The sequence below is a fragment of the Apis laboriosa genome, unplaced genomic scaffold, assembly GCF_014066325.1.
Source record: "Apis laboriosa isolate Shangri-la unplaced genomic scaffold, ASM1406632v1 scaffold23_cov150, whole genome shotgun sequence".
In the NCBI taxonomy this organism is placed as follows: Eukaryota; Metazoa; Arthropoda; class Insecta; order Hymenoptera; family Apidae; genus Apis; species Apis laboriosa.
This window is the reverse complement of record NW_025222452.1, coordinates 2,177,166-2,197,473: the sequence shown is the minus strand read 5'-3', so window position 1 is coordinate 2,197,473 and position 20,308 is coordinate 2,177,166. Positions and strand designations below refer to the sequence as shown.

The 20,308-nt window shown below is 40.1% G+C and overlaps 2 protein-coding genes across 8 annotated transcripts; one reads left to right on the top strand and one right to left on the bottom strand.

The window, feature by feature from the left end:
- The first annotated feature begins 1,286 nt into the window (after positions 1-1,286).
- LOC122713425 lies at positions 1,287-2,468 on the top strand. Its single transcript, XM_043933858.1, has 3 exons — positions 1,287-1,304; positions 1,349-1,748; positions 1,812-2,468. The coding sequence occupies exons 1-3, from the start codon at positions 1,287-1,289 to the stop codon at positions 1,922-1,924; spliced, it is 531 nt and encodes a 176-aa protein (XP_043789793.1). The 3' UTR covers positions 1,925-2,468.
- LOC122713509 (1-phosphatidylinositol 4,5-bisphosphate phosphodiesterase-like) lies at positions 1,991-19,615 on the bottom strand. Of its 7 annotated transcripts, none has more exons than XM_043934051.1 (20): positions 19,364-19,615; positions 15,575-15,631; positions 13,532-13,589; positions 11,487-11,727; positions 10,753-10,812; positions 10,096-10,233; positions 9,694-9,773; positions 8,963-9,098; positions 8,744-8,844; positions 8,497-8,663; positions 8,045-8,255; positions 7,717-7,975; positions 7,212-7,412; positions 6,666-7,097; positions 6,401-6,607; positions 4,715-5,087; positions 4,499-4,651; positions 4,244-4,421; positions 3,351-3,801; positions 1,991-3,172 (listed from the first exon to the last, which is right to left on the bottom strand). In XM_043934051.1, the coding sequence occupies exons 4-20, from the start codon at positions 11,655-11,657 to the stop codon at positions 3,104-3,106; spliced, it is 3,387 nt and encodes a 1,128-aa protein (XP_043789986.1). In that variant the 5' UTR covers positions 11,658-11,727; positions 13,532-13,589; positions 15,575-15,631; positions 19,364-19,615; the 3' UTR covers positions 1,991-3,103. The 7 variants fall into 7 exon arrangements, with proteins under 7 accessions (XP_043789986.1, XP_043789990.1, XP_043789985.1 ...); XM_043934055.1 differs by lacking the exon at positions 15,575-15,631 and having other exon boundaries at positions 6,666-6,823; positions 6,896-7,097; XM_043934050.1 differs by lacking the exon at positions 15,575-15,631.
- Positions 19,616-20,308: the final 693 nt, after the last annotated feature.

Sequence of the window (20,308 nt, the reverse complement as noted above, 5' to 3'; positions counted from 1 at the left end):
TATCCTCTTCCAACTTTTCCACCTTCGTTCAATTCGATTCCGCAATCGCTGCCGCTTCTTCGGTATCTAGGGGACTCTAGTGGCTCTCGTCGCGACAACGAGCGGGAGGATTGAAACTCCGTTAAAAGCTTATACCATTTTTCGTTTGGCGGAGAGCCGTTACGAGGGTAAAGTTTCGATGGTCGGCTGATTTTTCGCCCGAGAACTTTGCACTATGTGGATTTCATAACAGATAATCTCTCTTTCTCTCTCTGCAACACGAGGATTACGAGTCGATACAACGAGATTGCCTCTCTCTCTCTCTTTCTCTCTCTCGAGATCTTAATCCGAAACTCGTGGAAACTCATTTTTTCGATGAAACTTTCCCTCGATATTATTCCTGGCAAACCGAAATGGCGTTGCTCCTACGTTGCCAGTGTGTACACAGTGGTTCTCGGCCACTCCATCGATTTCGAGATGCCGCTTTTCCACCGACAAACCTTTCCAACCTCGAGAAGCAAACTTTGTTGGTCGTTGCTCGAGGGCAATCTCGTTTTTTCTGCTTCCATTTCATCATCGATGTTAAAGGTTAAATATAGAGAGAAAGAGAAAGAGACAAAGAAAGAGAGAGAAAGAGAGAGATACTTTTAAAATCGTCAGGTTTTTCCATACATATTTCACCCTGCTTCCAATTACGTGAACGTGCAAAGTTACGCCACGACATCAAAGTGATTTGCTCAAGATATCTCGTTCTAAGTTTGGTAGACTTGATATTACAAGAAATGAAATTGATCGGCGATTAACTTTTGACTCGATGTAATGTACTCCGACGATAAATGTTAGTAGATTTAAAGAAAAATGCAAAGAAAAAAGAAATGAGACATACCTGTGTATACGGCAGAAAAGCTGGGAGCCTGGCTCGAACGATTCAACGCTGGCAACGAATTTCCAGAATACCTTCTATCGGTCGACTAGGATTGCGCCAAGACTTCGGTGACCAAGACTATGTAAGGAGTTAATTACGAGCCGGTCTCGCTTTCGATTCCCGATTATTTCGATGAATCGTCCGTTTCCTCGCCCATTCGCCGCAATCCTATTACGCAAGTCGCGGCAATGAAACGTATAGTTATAGCGCGGTAACTAACGGATACGAGGGTGTAATCTTTTCCCTTTTCTTGTCAACATCGAACATCGGTTTTCGAAATTCTTTGCCAATGTCGCGTATAAAACGTGTATGCACGCGCGGAGATCCTCTAGTGGAATCCTCTTTTGAATATTTCTTTTGCTGGACATTAGAGGCATTCGCTATGAAGTGCTGTCTGTTGGTGAGTGATGTTATTTATTAAGTTTTAAGTATTAAGTCGTGCAGTGCAGTGAAATGCAAAAATTTTCCTGTAAAAATATTCTCGATCGAAACAATCTTTCGAAACAATCGACTTTCTTTCGAGCAACGATTTATCGTAAAATTCGATTGCAGTTGTGTCTTGCGACGATTGTCGTTTGCCAAGCAAGGAGAATACCAAGAATACCTCAACATCCGTATTTTCCTAATTTCCAACACGTTTATCAGCCACGAAATTACCCGAACGAACTAGGGGATCAGCATATCATCGGATCACCGCCTTTCTTTGGGAATTACAGAACGCAAGAAGAGAATACGGGCAGACAAGGAGGGAAGACGGGGAGAGAAGAAGGTGTGGGACAGGATTATTACGATCATCGAATTCCGATCGACGGTCAACCGAATTTCGTTCATCCTTTCGCAGGAGGTAACGTGTAAATGTTAATAATTATTTACGAGATAATATGAGATAATATGGTAAACTTTTCAGTCCCGTTCGACGATATCCCTGTGAACAATGCTGACTTCGGAGGCCGAGATATCAACGCGCCCCATCGATACGAACGATTCAACCATGCGCTCAATTACAATCACCAATTGTAATAAAATCCTTGTGTTTAATTTGGATTAAACGAATATAATAGAAATTGAATCGCAATCGACTCATCGTAGAGCTAGCAATCTCTTTATTTCTCCTTCTTTTTACTTCTTTATAATTCAATATATATATAATATATATTGAACGTTATATCGTTATAATATAAGTTAATATAATAATCTGTGTAAATAACGTTATTAAGAAAGAAAACAACGACGTGATAATGATTAACGCTAGGCTCCCCTTTCTCTTCGAATCTCATTTACACTTTTTATTTACAATGCTTTGTTTTTTTTTTCTTGGCTCACGGTGTTTTTTTCTTTTTTTTATTTTCTTTTTCTTCTTTCTTTTTTTTTACGACTTTGGACCATTCGATGCGAGGCTACCGTTTCGAGACGGGAGAAAAAAAAGAACGAATCCTCGAAACGGGTACCTCTTCTCGATCTGCGGATCGTTCCACGATCGAGGCGATCTCTAATGGCGGCCGGTGTTTGCGCCATAATTGGCTTCCCATAATTCTGTTCGGCCGTAAAAAAAAGAAAAGAAAAAGCGAACGACGTAGAATCGTCACGACAAATTCCTTTTGGCATTTTTTTTTTTTTTTTTTTTTTTTTTTTNTTTTTTTTTTTTTTTTTTTTTTTTTTTTTAGGCATGAAATACATACGCGCTCTTTGCAGTCGCTCTTTATTCTCACGCATCACGGTACGATAGAATTTGGTAATAGCGTTTTTTAACAATCGAAAAATATTGAAATCGACGAATCACTCGGCACGCTCGATCCTGAGTGATCCGTTTCTCATTTTATATTTTATGTATATATATATGTATAATAAATATATATACTTATTAATATGTAAGAACTTGACTAGATCACTTTAGTTTTTTTATTGACTCCCTTATTTAGTCTAGGTACTTGCTCGTGCGACGACGGAGAGTATGAAGTTACAAGATTCTTCTTCTTTTCTTCTTTTTTATAAAAAAATATTCAGGAGAATGAACTAGAATACGATTAACGCGGCTTGTCTGGTTGCTTCTGGTTCCCAAAAAGTTTTTGAGAACGGTGAGAGCTAACGAGAGGCTTGATCCCAATTCCAGTTGTAATTAACGATAGGAGCGGATTCTATGAACGCAGCAGCACCTCGGGTTCGTGAGAATTTTGCCAGATATTATCCGTCGATCGGCCATCACACGTAGCATTCGGTTTTAGGGCCCAACTCGTACTCCATTTCCTCGTTGTTGTACATATCCATTACCTGGAGAATATTGTTTTCAAAAAAAAATTTGTAAATTAATTCTTTCAAATAATAAAAATCATTGCATTCTAAAGGATTTTCTTGTGAATTCTTTATTTCTAATCTTGATAAGTGAATATGAAATTGGCATTAACGGAGAAAAACGTTACGTTCGATTCTAGAAAAATTTAAAAATTACCGCATTCATGTCTTTTTGCAATTCCTCCAATTGCTTCTCGTGGATTACTTTCAGCTTCTCCTTCTCCCTGTTCTGAATCATTTGTGCGATTCTCCTCTCCTCCATGAATTTTTTCGTATTGTTCTGCTGCTTCTCCCTAAGCCGGCCCTCCTTTATACCCCGAGTCTTCAAAGTTTTATCGTTCATCACCTCCCTCGTGCTCTCCACAGACAGCCTCGCCTGCCTCGCGTTCATTTCTTTGATCTCGCGCTCGTGCCGCGCCGTCAGCTGTTTCTGCTGAGCCAACTGAGCAGCCACACACAATTTTCTCAGAGTGTTCCTCCGCTCCTCCAAATGTGAACGTATCAGGTCACGTTCCTCTCGACGTTGCCTATCCGCCAATCGGGACCATTGAACCGTTTGCTCGGAAACTTCTCGACGAACGATCGGATCTCTCGACAGCTCTGCTTTGCTATCGAACCGAGAAATAAAGAAAAAAAATTTAACGAAGGAAAATTCGCGTTAAAACAAACTTTTTCCGCTACTCTATGTCGTAAACTGTCCAATAATTATCCCTTTCTTTTATTTCTTCCACTTGAAAGAGAAAGAAATATTAACAAATCATTTTTGTTGTTCAATAATCACCGAGTTTTTCATGGTTAAAACGATGTTAGGTTGTGGAATATTGAAGAAAAGAAGAAAGTATGGAAGTAATCAGCGAGGCTTTCTGACTTCGTTTAAAGAGAAACATCGGAGATCTATATATATATATATAAAAGTAGGATATATATTTAGCACGTGTATCCGTTTGGTAACGAGAATAGACAGAAGCACAGTCGAAAATCAAGGAAAAAGTTCCTCGTTGCATCAGTTTAAAAAAAAAAGAAAAAAGAAAAGAAATAAAAATCACGTACTTTTTCCCTTTGATAATCTTCTCTATCGCTGTGCAATGTTGTTTCTGGACGGTAAGTTTCTCCTTCTGATGCCTCTTCTTCAAAGATTCCAAATCCTTCTGCTGCTTTCTCAACACTTTCTGATACCCCTTCTCTTGCCTCAACGATTCAGCCGTTATGGGATTGAATTTCATTTCCTCTAAAGAAAAAAGACAAATAAAAAAAATCGTCATAAATCCAATTCTACTCAATTAAACCCGAAATGAAGGCAATTACCTCGAGGTTTAGGCGCTTCGCGATGATGGGCGGGCGCGGAATCACAGTGCCCTTTGCTGTCGCTCTCCTCTATCCCAAGCCCGCGCATCTTATTCTGAGACGCGTTCTCCGACTTCTTGTAGGCCCGTGGCGCCGTGAGCGCGTCCATAAGCCCTGTTTAATCCCAATGCGATTGAAAACATCGAGCAACCGAAATATCGCAATCGAGACGCTTACCCTCGTACCCGTCCGGCACGTAAATCTTGATCTCTATGTTGCAGAACAGCATGGGCAAGGACATGGGGAAGTTCGCCTCTGTTCTCAGGGATATGTGCCTGTATCCCGACTGTAGACCGTCCAAGGGGACGATTCTCTGGCCCAACAGTTTCCCGTTCGACTCGTCGTAAACGGCGAATCTGAGGGCGGCCAGGTCCGGCAGCACGACTTTTCGAAACAGGAATGGCTCCTCGTTGTAAACGGGATTCAGGCCGTTCGCTGGAACCACCCTGGTCCGAAATTCTTTCCTAATCGTGTCCGTCGGTAGACCGTACATTTCCACCTCCACGTAAGTGCCGACCTTCTTGTCGGATAAAAATTGGCCAGCGATCACCTAGCGAATCAACAAAGGCCAAAAAAATTCTCTCAAAGTCGATCTCTACGAGTTTCACGAGTTTCTTAACCTAAGCCTTTCGCTATGGTTTCGCCAGTTTCATCAGTCGTTAGACAGACTAGCTGAGCGCAAGTTTCGTCTTAATTGTTGAAAGTTAATTTAATCATTATAGATTATTATAGTATAACAATAATAATATAGTATAATGATATAATAATAGTAATATAGGAATATAATTGTGTAGGTTTTATAATTAATATTTAATTTAATTTATAATCGTTATAATTGATATTAAATTAACTTTAAGAATTAATATATAGAATTAATTATTTTGTGAAATTTTATGAAATTTTGTGAACTGAACTGATTAATGATGGAATTAAATGAATCAGATAAGTAATTAAATTATAAAATCATGATATTAGTAATTAGCGTTATGTATCTTGTCGAATATCTTGTATTTTCTTTTCTTCATACTTCATTTTAAAAATTTGTCCATAAATATCAGATTTATTCCCGGTATTAAAATTATGATGCAGTTATATCAAAACAGGATATTTGATGAAAAATTTGATTTTTTGGAAAGTACATTGTTAAATAATTTTGTATTTTTTTAAACGTTTACAGATTGAACAAAATACGCGTGTATAGAGAACTAATCGATAACTGATCGGTTACATTTCAATATTCTGTTAATTTATTAAGAAGCATTTAAAGATTTCATTTTCTAACGGATATGACGTCTCGAAACATCTATTTTAATTTAAATCGTTATAAATTGTGTACAAAAATATAGATATTGAGCTTCAGATCTTCGAGTCTACCAAGTCTTTCGTCTCAAAAAAAAACAATTGTAACACTGCTTTTAGGAATGTTAATAATAATTTTTATTTATAACAGTGTATTTATAACTTTTCTATGAAAGTATTCAACTAAATATTAAAATTAATGAAATTTTCACATTGCATAACGCATAGCAATTATAATGATAACATAATACTGAGCAATAAAACTTTTTAAATACAAAAATTGTGACTATGGTTTCGAATAAAGTTACGTGATCAAGTTGTGACAAGTTTATCTAAAAAAGTTAACTGCTTGCGTTACAATTCTTTGAATTACATTCGAGTAAATTTATCCTTCCCTTAAATTTTTCCCTTAAAAGAAAGAACTATCGATTTTGGATAGTTCTCGATACAAAGTTAAAGAAGGCACGAGAGTTCTTCGCGAGAAAGACGTAGATCGTTCGATTTGCAGAAATGCAGAAGAGCTCTTTCTACGAATCAGAAATGGGAGAATAATTTGGAGATTACCTGAACGCTGCATTGGGTGGCGATTACACCGTCCACAGGGCTCTCCGCGAACGGGTCGAAGCTTCGATCGGCACGTCTCATGAAGTCAGGTTTGAGTAGGTAGCCGGAGGAACCGTTGTACTCGAACTTGCCCTGATTCAGTTGCATGGGCAGGTCCGCGGTTTGGAAATTCAACGACACCATTTGACAACCAGCGTTCCAGAAGACCTGTTTTCAATCGATCGATCGGTTTTGGACGATGATTTTAGGATATCGGGGAAATTACCTGTGGCATGTAATTCGATGAATCCGCTCTGGTGCCTTTCGGATAAATCCGGCTCATTTGCCGCTTGTTGTAATTGACGAACTCGATCGCTTGGGTCTTCAAGTAATTGAGGCCAGCGGTTTCCGCGAAGGAAGACATATTGTGATGAATATTCTTTTCTGTACAAGAGGGCACTATCATCAATCGTCTCTTTCGTTTAACCGTATAACCGAGGGAAATCTTTGCCTTACGTTCGGCAACATCGAAGCCTGGGAACTTGATGGGCTGCGCGTAGTTGACCATCGAGGACAACCATGGATGGACGTTTGTCGTGCTTCCTGTATACGGTGGAACGGGTATGTCCAGAGTTTCGCCTAATCCCGTGCTCGAGCTCGACTGTTGCTGGTTCCCGGTCGTCGACGATGCGACCGACTCGGTCGTCGAAACCTCTTCCTGCAAATCGGACAAATTTCTTTCTCTAATTGTGATCGGGAAATTAATTGCCGGAATATGATATTATACATGTATTATACATGTATTTCGTAGCGTAACGTACAATCGTATTACCTTTACCGATTGTTGCTCAACGACAACAGCGACGGAGGGAGGCGCGCTCGCGTCTTCCTTGACCTCGTCCTCGATGACGAATTGGCCTTGCCGAAACAATTCCAACTCGTGCTTCTCCACCTCGGGTTTCAAACGTTTGTTCTTTATCAGAATCTTACGTTTGAGCAAATTGGGCGACGGCAGAGGTACTCCTGGCTCCAACTATTTTATCATAATATTCGTTATATGTCTTTCTTCTTTTTTTTTTTTTTTTCTTTTCAGTTAGATAATACGATAATTCGTATTCTTCCATCACAATACACGCACAGATGTGTAATTTAATCGAGCGATATTACAGATAAATTTTTAGATAACGACGAGTGGTTACCTTATGAGGATTTTATCGATTTCGTATTGACGTATTTAATTCGTTATCGCGAGATATGAGAAGGAATCGAAAACGGTGAAAGGAACAACAGTTTTCAATTTCATTCAAAAAATGATAAAACTACGAAAATAAACTCACTGGATAGTCTTTGAGCGGTTCCTTGAGAAGCAGATCGCCGAGAATTTCGTCGCAGTATTTGGCCAATTTGTATTGCTGCTTCTTGCTGCAATGGTTCTCGAAGCTAAGAATGACCGGATATTCCGACGTGACGAACGCCGTGTCCCTCACAGCGTAAATCACGTCCTTGAAGAGAATGTCCGTGCACATAGCTTTGCCATGCGTAATTATCGGCTCCTCGTCCTCCCCTTTTCCATCCCAACAATCCAACTCGACGCACCTTCAAGTTCCACGCGTTCTTCACACGCCTTCACAACTCGCTCGTATCCCTCTCGTATCCCAATCTTACCTGCAACCGGCCAACAACACCTGTCTGTACATCTCGACGCTGCTCTTCCCGCCGAATTGACGGCCGCACAGATACGTGTTGTGGCTCGAGTTGATGTAATAATGCGCCAGCGGTTGATCCATGTCCATGTAAACGTCCAGCCTGTCCAGGAATACGGGGGCATTTTCGTCTGACATCAGGTACCTTATGAAACCGTCCTTCGTCATCGTTTCTGAAAGGACGTGATTGCTTCTGAAAGGATCCCATTACACGAAAGGTACAAACTAATTCGAGATACACGATCGATAATGTTGAAGGGAGGAGAAGAGAGAGAGAGACCGAGAGAGAGAGAGAGAGAGAGAGAGAGACCGAGAGAGAGAGAGAGAGAGAGAGAGAGAGAGAGAGAGAGAGAGAGAGAGAGAGAGAAGAAAGGAACATTTTCGATGACGAAAAGGAAAAAAAATAATTCTTACTTTGATTCCTCGCTGTCTCGTTCTGCTCGTAATCGTTTATGATCTCCAACGCCCTCTTCTCGTCGTACAACGGGTACAAGATCTCGTTCAACGTTGGATCTCGTTGCTTCTCGTTCAGAAACATGACCAATTGATCGAGATTGATCGTGTCCGCTTTGCCCTGGGTGCTGGAAATAAAGTTCAAGCTCGAATGAACCATCGTCATCACTTTCCTTCATTATTTTCCATCATTGACGGAATTACTCACATGGATTGGAACAATTCCTCTATGTCGTTTCGTGGGCAGATTTTGTGATATAACGCGTAGAAAGCGTCGAAGGTGAAGTCTTCAGGCTCGATCACATCGTTCTGCAAGTTTGGTTTCATCAAAAATTTCGGCAAGGCAAAATCGTTCGATCGCTCTTATTACGTGTTTTTCTTTCTTTCTTTTTTTTTTTTTTTTGTTTTTGTTTTTCTCGCCTCTTACCTTTCCGCTGGATAGACCTAAATCGGCGAGGCACTGATAAACAAGCTTTTCCGTTTTCCCAGATGCGAAAGTTCTCGCGACCACTTTCACCGGAACTTTTCCATTCGGATCGATCAGCATTCTAAGCCTCATCCAACTGGAACACGGCAAACATTTATTTACTCCTCGACGACCCTCCTTCGGAATCTTGAGCGAGATCGAGGTAGGCTCATAGACACGGGGTCCAAAAATACGTATATACGTATATATTTTTTATAGAAAAAAAAAAAATCGTATAATCGTATGTAAGATGCACGAAAACTGGATCATAATAATATTTAAACGTTTAAGGAAAATTTAAATTTTATCAAAAAAAAAAAAAAAAAAAAAAAAAAAAAAAGAAAGTTACGCAAAGTTACGAAATATTCGGAGAGATTAAATTTATTCGAAGGAAGAAAATTACGTTACATCTCTGGAGGATAAAAATACGTTGGATAATAATATAACCGTTATAACATATTCTCGATCGCTTTGAAAAAAAGAAAAACCAGGAAATGTTACGCGTTCTTCTTTCTCTCTCTTTCTCTCTCTCTCTATATATCTCTTTCTCTCTCGATATTTAAAATCGATATCGCAAATAAAGGGTTTACAGGTGTGGAATACTGTTTCTGGCTAATTGTTTCATCGCGTTAATGTCAACGGGAGAATCGGCGTAGGTGTGTATATGTGTGTAATTGCATTAGGAAACTCACTGTTTCTTCAAGCACGTAAGCGGGCAAACGTTGTTGGCTTTCACGTTGTGCGTAATCGATCGTATGCCATCCAGCCATATCTGTCATAGGACACAGCAAACACGTGGACTTTATTGATCGTGATAATAATTGCTTAACCGAATGAATTGGAAAATTTCTTTCCTACGATCGATTTGTAAATATTCCCCATTTTCCCCTCGTATCTCTCCTCGTATAATTCGGCGAATTACGTCACATAATACGTGACACGACGTTATCTCGAGAGAGTTTTATATATATATATATTATTATTATTATTATTATCCGAACAATCCCAAAAGGGTTTAAGAACTTTCAGGTTCATTTGCTAAATTTTCAGAGGGAGATATCAAATAGAGCGGGTTATATAACGAGTAAATTTACCTTGGCCGTAGCTGAATCCGGGCAAATGACATGCTGGTAATTAATATTGGTATAATCTACGCCCGAACAGATGGTTAAACATTTCTCCTCTAATTGCTCCCCGTGCTTTGTCACAAGCTTGTCGTACAGCTTCGGGTCCTAAATTAAAGATTACAAAACTATTATACAATTCGTACGGTTAGCAGGTACGGTTGATTAAGACGAGCGAGGAGTAGGTGCGTTATCGATCCAGTTTCTTATAAACTCTCTTTTCTTAGAAAAAAGGAGGATTAAAAAGAGCGGCGTTAAATAATTTGCAAGTGGATATCGAAAAGTGGCCGAAGTAAAAAAGTGTTCTTGTTTTAAAATTAAAATTGTAATTTAAAACAAAAATTTGTACAGTTTTGTTTGTACGAGAAAGTAAAAAAAGAAGAAGAATATAATAAATATTTTTTTGCAGATACACATCGTATTCGTAAAAAAGAAAAAAAAACAAAATCGTAATAAAAATTTTATCTCCAATAGCGAATCGATTGCCGTCAAAACGATTATGTGTCTGTAGAAATTTTGAACGTTTTTCTTTTCTCCTTTTTTTTTTCTTTTTTTTTTTTCTTTTTTTATGAAAAATGGATGTCACGTTCGAAACAGGATGACAATCGTTGGATATGACATTCTCACCTTTGGTAATCCGCCGGCGCGTATATCGCTCACTTGACACAGCTCTATCACGTCCCCGTCCTATGCATATTTGAAACGTAAATACGAAACGTTTAAGCAATTAAACGCGGTAATTAAATGCACATAATACGATGAAACCTGTCAAGATTTGTTTGTCAAGGTCAAGTTGCAAGATTCTAACCAGATGCTTGGTAATAGATAGATAATTTCTGCAAATTTAAATATTGAAATCAAACATTTCTCGAAAGGTGAAATTGATCAATCTCGATTTCAATCAGTCAGTTTGTCAATCTCTTTAATCTCTTTCGAAATGAATTATCATATCACGTAATCAGAAAATAGAAAATTTTCTACGCTACTACGAAACAGAAAGGTTAATATTACTAAAATAACGACGTAGCAATAAGGTCGAGAGTTAAATGATTAAAAGACAGAGATCAGTTCGAGGAATCGATACGTTTCTCTAAATTGCTTCGAAAGACGCGAGGTAAGCTTTAACGCGCACGAACAAAAACGATCCAGTGGGAATTTAGGAATTTTTCATTCAATTTTCCCTAGCCTAAAATCAGGTGAATACCGTAGACACGAATATTTTACTGTATTTTCGCGTTCCAGTTCCAACTAGAATATATTAGATCCTAAATTCCCAAGTCGTTCGTTGGAAAAAAAGAGGGAGAGATTTATTCTCGAATCGGAATAAATCGGAATCGACAGTGAGAAACAGATTGACTCACCCTTCCTTCGCTCTGCCAGTAGATGAAGAACCCATATTCGTCGACCTTGAACATGCAATTCAGCTCGAGCTCCGTGTTGTCCTTCTCTTCCGACCACCGATCGAACACGCATCCTTGACGGAGGGCTAAGGGTACCTCGATCTGCCAATTGAACTCGAATCTCTTCGTCATCTCTTCTCTCTCTCTCTCTTCACACCGATTCGTCCGTATCAAGGGATGCTACGCACGCGTCGTCCAAATCCTGTCAACGAAAGGGGGGGGAAAAAAAAGAAAATGATTTTCTTAAAAATTTCTAAACGTGATCCGCGTCCGTGACACGGATTTACACGCGGCGATTCACACGATTACGCGCGATTCGTAGGGATAAAAGATTAGAGTTTTCAACGCCGTTTAACAGCCGTCTCCACGAGCCGTTGCCCACGAAAGATAAAACGTTTTCCAATTGAACGAGATTCGATGTAGTAGATACCATTACCACCACCGCTCCCTCGCCACTCAAAATAATCGAATTACGTGACTAACCGATCTACATTTAGATACGAAGTTTGGTTTGAAATAATTAATGGAAATGGGAATAGGCGATATTGCAAGATCATATTGCAATGTCCCGCCTCGTTAACGATTCCAACGTTGTTTCGATCCACCCGAGATTGCGAAAGTAACGCTTCGTTGTTTCGAATACGAAACAAATCTCGGCCGATTACTCTTTGATGCTGATGTTCATTTATTTAAAACGCGCGGCATTGAGAGGGGGATCGATTGAAGCACGTACAGTGTGTCTCTTAATGGTATTTCTCCTGGCCACAATCGAGTTAACCTGATCGGGAACTGAAAGGGAGGGGAGATGCCACGGCCTCTTTAACCTGCATCAAAATCCAATTAAACCTCGTTCGCCTCGTTACGCGAAACGCGAGACGGCCAACGTTAACATCCTAAACAATCTCTCGTTCGCGTCGTCTCGATCCTCGAAGTCGAAAATCGCTGAAACGCCTTCGTTCGCGATGATCGACCGTATGGATCGACCGTGGAGTCGAGGGGAACGTCGATTTTTGTTATCGGCCTCGAGAGCCATCATTTTAACAGTATTTTCTCAACCTCCTACGGGAGGTATCGAGTTAATCGCATTTCTCTATTTCGCTTTCGCTGCTCGTGCATGTCCTCGTGGATCGATGATGATAAGCGAAGGGGATAAAAGAAGAAAAATCGAAATTGTTTTATTTTATTCTATTCGTAGACGGAGAACGGAGAATCTTCTTTGTACGGAAGAAAGCTTTGTTCCTTTCCTAGACGAAATAAAGAACATTTTAAGCGAATAAATGCATGCATCGTATACGTGCTCACGAATTTTTAAATTCGATTTTCTCAGAAACGAGATGAAAAAGTTTTGTCCCACTCGCTCTTTCATTTATTTTTCAACTTGCGGAATAATATTATCCAATCAAAAAATTCTCTTCTTTCCTTTCGCGAATAATTCGATCCTCGTTATATAAAATGTACAACGAGATTGTAAAGTCAAAGGGAAGTGAAGTAACCGAAGATGAAGTCACACCGCCTACGAGAGCCCCAATTAAATATACACTCTCGCAGGTGTACGTTGTGCAGCTGTGAGATTTTTCATTTTTTTTTTTTTTTTTTTTTTTTTTTTTTTTTTTCGATCAGTCGATATCGTATCGAAGCGCAAAGAATTTACCGGCATCGTTGCACCGATTGACCTTTATTCCCTTACAGTTACAAAGTAGGACGAAGCATAGAAAGAGTTTAGGTGAAAAATAGAACGATACTAGAGAACACGCTCTATGCTCCATTCACGAATCTCGGGCGTGGATTGATCGTGTGCAACGTTTCGTATTCGTCGACTCGGATCTTTTTATTATTTCTGCTGAGCCAAGGATTAAAATTCGATCTCTTCTTCGTTTCTCGCCCGATCGAAGCAAGGTATAAAAGATAAGCGGTGAATAATAAATGGCAAAGTTTTATCTTTCGTGGACCGCGTCGAGGGGAAGCAAACAACGCGATAAAACTAGTGGTAAATGGGACACACTTACGAGCGTTAAGAACGTTTCTTCCTCGCTGGCTTGCACATCTCTTAGCTCTCCGCTTCACCTAGGAACAAGAAAGAACAAGTTCGGTGAATGCAAGTTTTCGTACACGCAGAAGTCAAGGTCTCGAGATTCTATAGATAGAATTGGTATACAAATTGATTTCACCGAATTTTATGATCGAACTTCGGTATATATTTCAAACCGCTGTCAAACATCGTTTTCCTGTAACTGTTGCCCCGTTTCCGGTCACCGGACAACCGACTATCGTTCAATTTCTTTGACACACCGAATTCAACGAATCGCGCGATGAGACCACGAAATGTTATCTTTATTACAATGTTTACATGAACGATCGATCAAGCCCAAATACATCGCACAAAGGAGTCGAGCATCGCAGTTGTGTAATACTAATAATTTCAAATTAGCACGAAGAAATATACACTGATAAAAATTAAAAGAAACAAACTAATCGTTCGCAATTTTCTTTATTCGAAAAACAATTTACTGTTTACTTGGCGAGTTAAATTAACTTTTCAATTTCTCAAAGTTTTCTTCTTTCAAAAAAAGTACATTGTAAAAATTTGACACTATGAACGTAAAATGGGAACGAAGATAGGAAGAGGAATACGTGGAAACACTTTTCGCAGTCATTGTCTTTGTCTATGAACCGACATAGATGGACAGAATGAATGCGACTCTTTTCGTTCCATCTCAATTCTAATTTTCTCTTTGCGCGAAAACGAAGAGAGAAACTCTGATAACTCTACTTACTGTACGATAACGCGACCGGGAATAACATTGACATCGCCTCTGAAAATCACAAGAGCGCCGTACCAAACGAAAGTACAATTAAACGGGAGTGCTTATCGTCCAAGCTGGCTAACTATTCTGTAAATGGATTTATCATTCGCGAACGAGAAAGGTCGAGCACCTATCGATGTTTCTCTATCGTATACGGATATCCCGCATCGGCTTATCTCAGAGTGTCGTTATCTTAATTGACGCAAAAGGAAGCTTTGAAAAAAAGAAAAAAAAAATTGAGTCAATGACGTTTGGAATTTATACGCTCGATAATTATGTGTAAAAAAAAAAAAAAAAGAAGAAGAAGAAGAAGAAGAACTTCGTGTTCTTTTGTTTCGACTCGAATGTTACAACTTCATTAGATTAGATACCGATCGAAAAGAAAAAAAAGGGAGAGATTTGTAATAAACACGATATTTTTTCACGATCGGTTAGATATCGATTCGAAGGAAAGAAAAGAAGAAGAAGGAAAAAGAAGGAAGAGGTCGAATGTCGAATTAGATATTCGTGAAAAATTTCAGAGATAGATACGGATACAATGGAGGTATATAATAGGTATGAGAAACACAACTGGACCGAACACGAGTAGCAACAAAGCCGGCGAAGCACAAAAGAAAAATAAAATAAAGAAAGCGGGGGAATAAGGTCCGGGGAATAAGTATAACGAAACGAACTCGTAGGTATTTTCGGATTGCCTTGCGGTTTCAGAATTTTCAGACGTCCACCAATCTGACTCGAATAAGAAGTATATACCTTGCTATAAATTCTTAAAGATTGACGTTGATTCTGATTTTCGTCCGATTTTATTCCGTTCGTAGGGAAATAAGTCTCCTGGATTTCGCCATTAATCATAGTTAACTGTTCGAATGGCGTTTTTTTCAAGAACGCGGCCAGTTCCCAAAAATCAAGTTGCCGTGCGAATTTTAAACATTAATTTACATTTTCGTAAATTAACGAAAATAATTCATAAAAAAAAGTTGTAAAATGTTGCGAAAACAGGGGGAAAATTTCGACGACGAAAATAAGATTGGTAATGATAAATAAATTTAAGATTATGTAAAACCTACGTAACCTATGAAAATAAGTGTAGCGCGGAAGTGTTCAAAACATCGTCCACGTTGTGAGATATTTTTCTTCCCCGATTCGATTTCGCGATGTTTATTTCTTTCACGATTGAATTGATATTTTCAAACGATCCTATAATTTTTCGAATAAACGAAAAAAGCATTGAGAGTACGTATTTACCTCTTCTCCATTGGCCGCGCGTCAACAAATTGGTGGCGGAACGGTGGAAGATACAAACTAACATTTTAAAATTAAAAAAAAAAAGGAAAGATGATAAAATTAAAAAAGAGAAATTTAGACGAATAAATCGTAACCGTCTCGTGTTATATATTTAATTTCTTCATCGTTTTTTCTTCACGATTCATCGAGCGTGTAATTGATCCTGATAAAATTGAATGACGTCCACACACACGCGCGTAATTGCAGTCGATTTATTTCTCACACGACATCTCTATACGAACGAACGTGTATACACAGAGGCGGCGCGTAAACAGAGGAACGTTACGAAAATAATGTAGGAGTCGCGGCTCGTGCCGGTGCTTCTTCCTTGGCACGATGAAAACGTTTCTGGCGTCTGACAGAGTAAACGAATTCTTCGAGGAAGAGTGGAGGGGGGAGGCCAAGTAACGACGTATCATAGGCACGAGCGCGCGCTACGGTTTACTTAATGGCAAAGTGGTGATCGAGTATTTTGGTCGTGAAAGCGGAAGAACGCGGAATGTCGTAATATAGCTTATCCCTGTTGATAGTCTCTGCCGTATTCGCTAAACGGCCGCTCGTAAAACTTCTCTCGAGCGTAAAGCAGCGTTCTCATCGATTCAACCAAATGGAAAGAAACTCGATATTTTTGACAAACGTGACGCTGCAGAGACGATCTCGTTTTCCAAGTAGATCTCTACTGTTTCCATTTCTTTTGGCTTCTGTTTTGGGTTTCAAGGCGAAACTGGAGGGGACGTTCCTTCCTATCGAGACGCGTCGACGCCAGACGGCTTACTTAAAAACAAGAAAAAAAAAAAAAAAAAACGTGAGAAACGTTGGACGATAGTAGATAAATTTTTCCAAGAATTTTTTCCAAAAATACGAAACAATGATAAAAAAAAAAAAAAAGTTTGATAAATCGTCGCTTCGGTGGGAACGCAGCTTAACGATTTTCGTTCCTCCTCGTCTAATCGAGATGTTTGTTTACACGATTTTCGAAACTCGATTGCACGCGATCGACACGTCGCTTTATTATTCACGAAACGAATAATTCGCGATATAAAAATTCTCGAATTCCCCGAGATAGACGTAAATATCCGCGTATCGCCGTGTCGATACACTCCGATTGCTATTTTTACGGAACGAGGGGAGGAAAATGCGTTGAACGAATAATGCAGCGTCTGGTCGGATCGTTGAAAGAGGAGGAAGGTTATGCACGCTTATGCAATATCACGTAATATCTTCACCCTGTGTTCAACCTCTCGAGAGAATGAAATTATCGCTCTATAATCTGTACCAATAATATTGAAAATATCAGGCAGAAAGAAGTTCGTCCAGTTCGACGGGACGACGAGACGAGACCTCCTCCACCCCCCTGTATCCCCCATGCGCGTGTTTTTCAACGAAGAGCAACTTTTTTTTTTACAAACATTACACGATACGCATTATCTCTGGTGGAATAGCGAGCTATATACGAGCTATATACGCATATGCTCGCTCCGCGGTCGTAAATACAAGGCAAACATTTGCACTTTGATACACGCATAAATGGGACGTTGTTGGAAAAATATTTGCACAGTGGATGAATACCTTGGCTACTTGCGCGGATTCGAGAGCGAGCGTTAGAGGGGCAGGTCAGCGAGAATTTGTTCACGCGTTGGATTAATAGGCAAGTGGCTCGATTACGCGGGCGATGGGTCGGATAATTACACCACTTCCGGCATAGGCTTTTGAAGGACGACGACGACGACGACGACGACGAGCATGCCGCGACATTGACCGCTCAATCGCTTAATGCGCTCGGCCTCTTCGAGAAGAATAGGAAATAAATGAGGGTCGTGACCCGTATTGAGCAATAACGGCAATAGGAAAAGACGACACGCAGATTCTATCCGTTGTAAACTCTGGACTTGTGACTTGGATGAATCCGTCCAATTTGATTTGAATTTCTAATTTAGGATAACAATTTTTCGACGAATTTATCTTTATACTTTCCTTCCCCTCGTGGATGGCGTGATTTTTAATTCGTTAAAAAAAAAAAAGATCGATCTCCATATTTACATTTAGAAAAATCTTCATCGAAAGAATTCGATCGTAACGCAATAAATAAATTTTTTTACGATTGATTCAAACATCTCTCGAGTAACTTTCCTCGTCGGGGAACTGTTCAAACACGCGCGCGTATAATTTGTTTGCAATTTATCTCCGTTTAATTTTTTTTTTTTCCATCGAAACATAACGTCATCGTATAAATCATTCGCCAGAACTTGTCAGCCTCATCGATCATCTTACGTCAATGATGTAACGCATTTACATTCAATAGAAAAAGTTAACAGACACGCTCGATATCGAACGGTTGCACGGGCTGGAACAGCCGTAATTAAAATGTAAAAAAAGTAGCAGCAGTGGGGCAAAAAGTCGCGATAAACGATCGAGAGACGATTAACAATCCAGAGAATCTCCGTTGAAGAAATGGCAATTGCGGTATTTCCGCGTCGCTAACGAGCGTAATTATCCGTGGTGGCTGTTTTCCACGCGGACTCGAGTCCCCTTTCGAGACGAGAAGGTCAAAAGTCGGGAAAGGAGGAGAAATGAAGAGAGAGAATGAGGGTTGAGATAGATAAAGCGGTGAAATGGCAGGCTGATATGAGAGAAAGGACCAATTTTGGAGGCCGAAATCTCGCGATGTTCGAATCCATATCGTCGAAAGTTATGCACTGGCCTCATCATTATCGTTCCCTTGACCTCAAAAATCTCTTGGCTCCGCGATTATTAATCTCTCGCTCGTGCGCTCCTCTCTCACCAAGTGTCTTAATCGTGCCTGCTAATTAGCAAATCGTTGCCTGTGTGGTTAAATACGTTGTATACGATACAGAGCTACGTATGTGTATCGTATACGTATCCTGGGATATGTAGCGATGTAGCGCGTAAAATGAAAGACGAGACGAATGAAAGAAACCGAAGGGACATACAATGCTCGCGTGGGTCAGCACGCATGAGCGGTAACGTAAACGCGACGGGAAAGAAAGAAAAACAGAGAAGGAGGCGGCGGAGAAGCAGAAAGGCGGGGAGGAAGAAAAGGGGCGGCGGGGATGGGCGGAGAGAGGAAGCAGTGGGAAAAATGAAAGGGAGATGGAAAGAGAGATTACGCAAAGAGAGAGGAGAAGAAGAACGAAGGAAGAAAAGTGAAAGGGAAAAAAGATATCGCGCGGATAGAGGGCCGTGACTGACTGGTGAACATGCGCGCGAGTGGATGTTGTTTGATGTTAATGGTTATCTAGCTGGAAGGAATCTAATTTATTCTATATGAACAACCGTATGAATTATTCGTTCCGATACGGGAGACGAACGAAACGATCGGAATCGATCGAGCGTATCACCTTCCGTAGCAAAGTTCAAACTCTCGTTTCGTTCGTCTGGAAATCGAAGCATTTTTTTTTTTTTTTTTTTTTTCTCTATATACATCAGATTTCTTATATCCGGAGGTCTATGAACCGTTACGTCGTTAATTATGTGCATACTACACGATATCTGACGTTCGTGATCCTACGTAAATTTCCCGACTGATACATAGTTTATACGTCCAAGGTTCCGGATGAAACGCAATGTGTCTGTGACGTGCAGTAACCATGAACGGTCGTGTACGATGACGGCTCGCGCGTGTATACACACACACACACCTACACGCTCGAGTCGCGCGTGTATCCGAGCACACATGGGCGTACCACGCTCCTCGAACGAAATTTCTGCAAGGTGTCTCGCTCGCCTTACCCGTACGTGTATGCGTGAAATAACCGGCTGACTGACGGCTACGGTCTCGTGTCGGTTCGATTACATTCTCTTTCCCCTTTCTCTGTCACGGTTCCTCTCTTCCTTCCCCGTATCTCGCACACCACTCGACGCGCGTCACCTATCCGCTTGGTGGTGAAAAAATTAAAAAAAAAAAAAAAAATACGAACGGACAGTGTAGGAGAAGCGCGCGTTTCTTCGGCACGACACTGAACGCCTTTCAGGCGCGGCGGAAGAAACTGACGGTGCGACACCGTCTGTTGACGGGCAAGCCACTAGCCTGGCTCGATACCGTCCTTTTCTCCTGCGCGCATGTGCCGCGCTCCGCTGCTCGGTTAATAAAAACGATATCTGCTTTTACCTTGCTTCCATGGAAATTATTTACGTGAAATCTCGTTTATCGGAACGCGACAGAGAAGAAGCGTGTGAATTCTGATATAACAGGAATTTAATTTCACCCCTCTGATCCCTCTTGCACGATAATTGAAAGAGTTTCCGCGAAGAGGATATAGATTCTTCTTTCGAAATATTATTTTTGATATATGTATGTATCTTGTGTAGTGCATTTTTGGTATAATTATTATTTGCGTCGTGGGTTAAGATATTTAAGGAATTTAAATTTAATGAAAAAATTTATATTTATTTTTTTTATGACGCAATTTTGCGTCAAATGGGACGAATCGGAAAATTTGTTAATTTGTAAAAATTAAATTGAATAATTGTGAAATTTGAATTACTTGATTGCAAATTTACGTTTCTCGTGTAATTATTTACTCTTATTGATTTTGTTTCTACTTGAGCGCTACTCGAGCGATTAGGTAAGGAATCAAGTGTTTCCGTGTCTGACCGCACGGTATGATTCCACTTTGGCATGAAGAATCGGAACCATGAAATGCGTTTCAATGGCAACGCGTTTCGAGAGGTGTA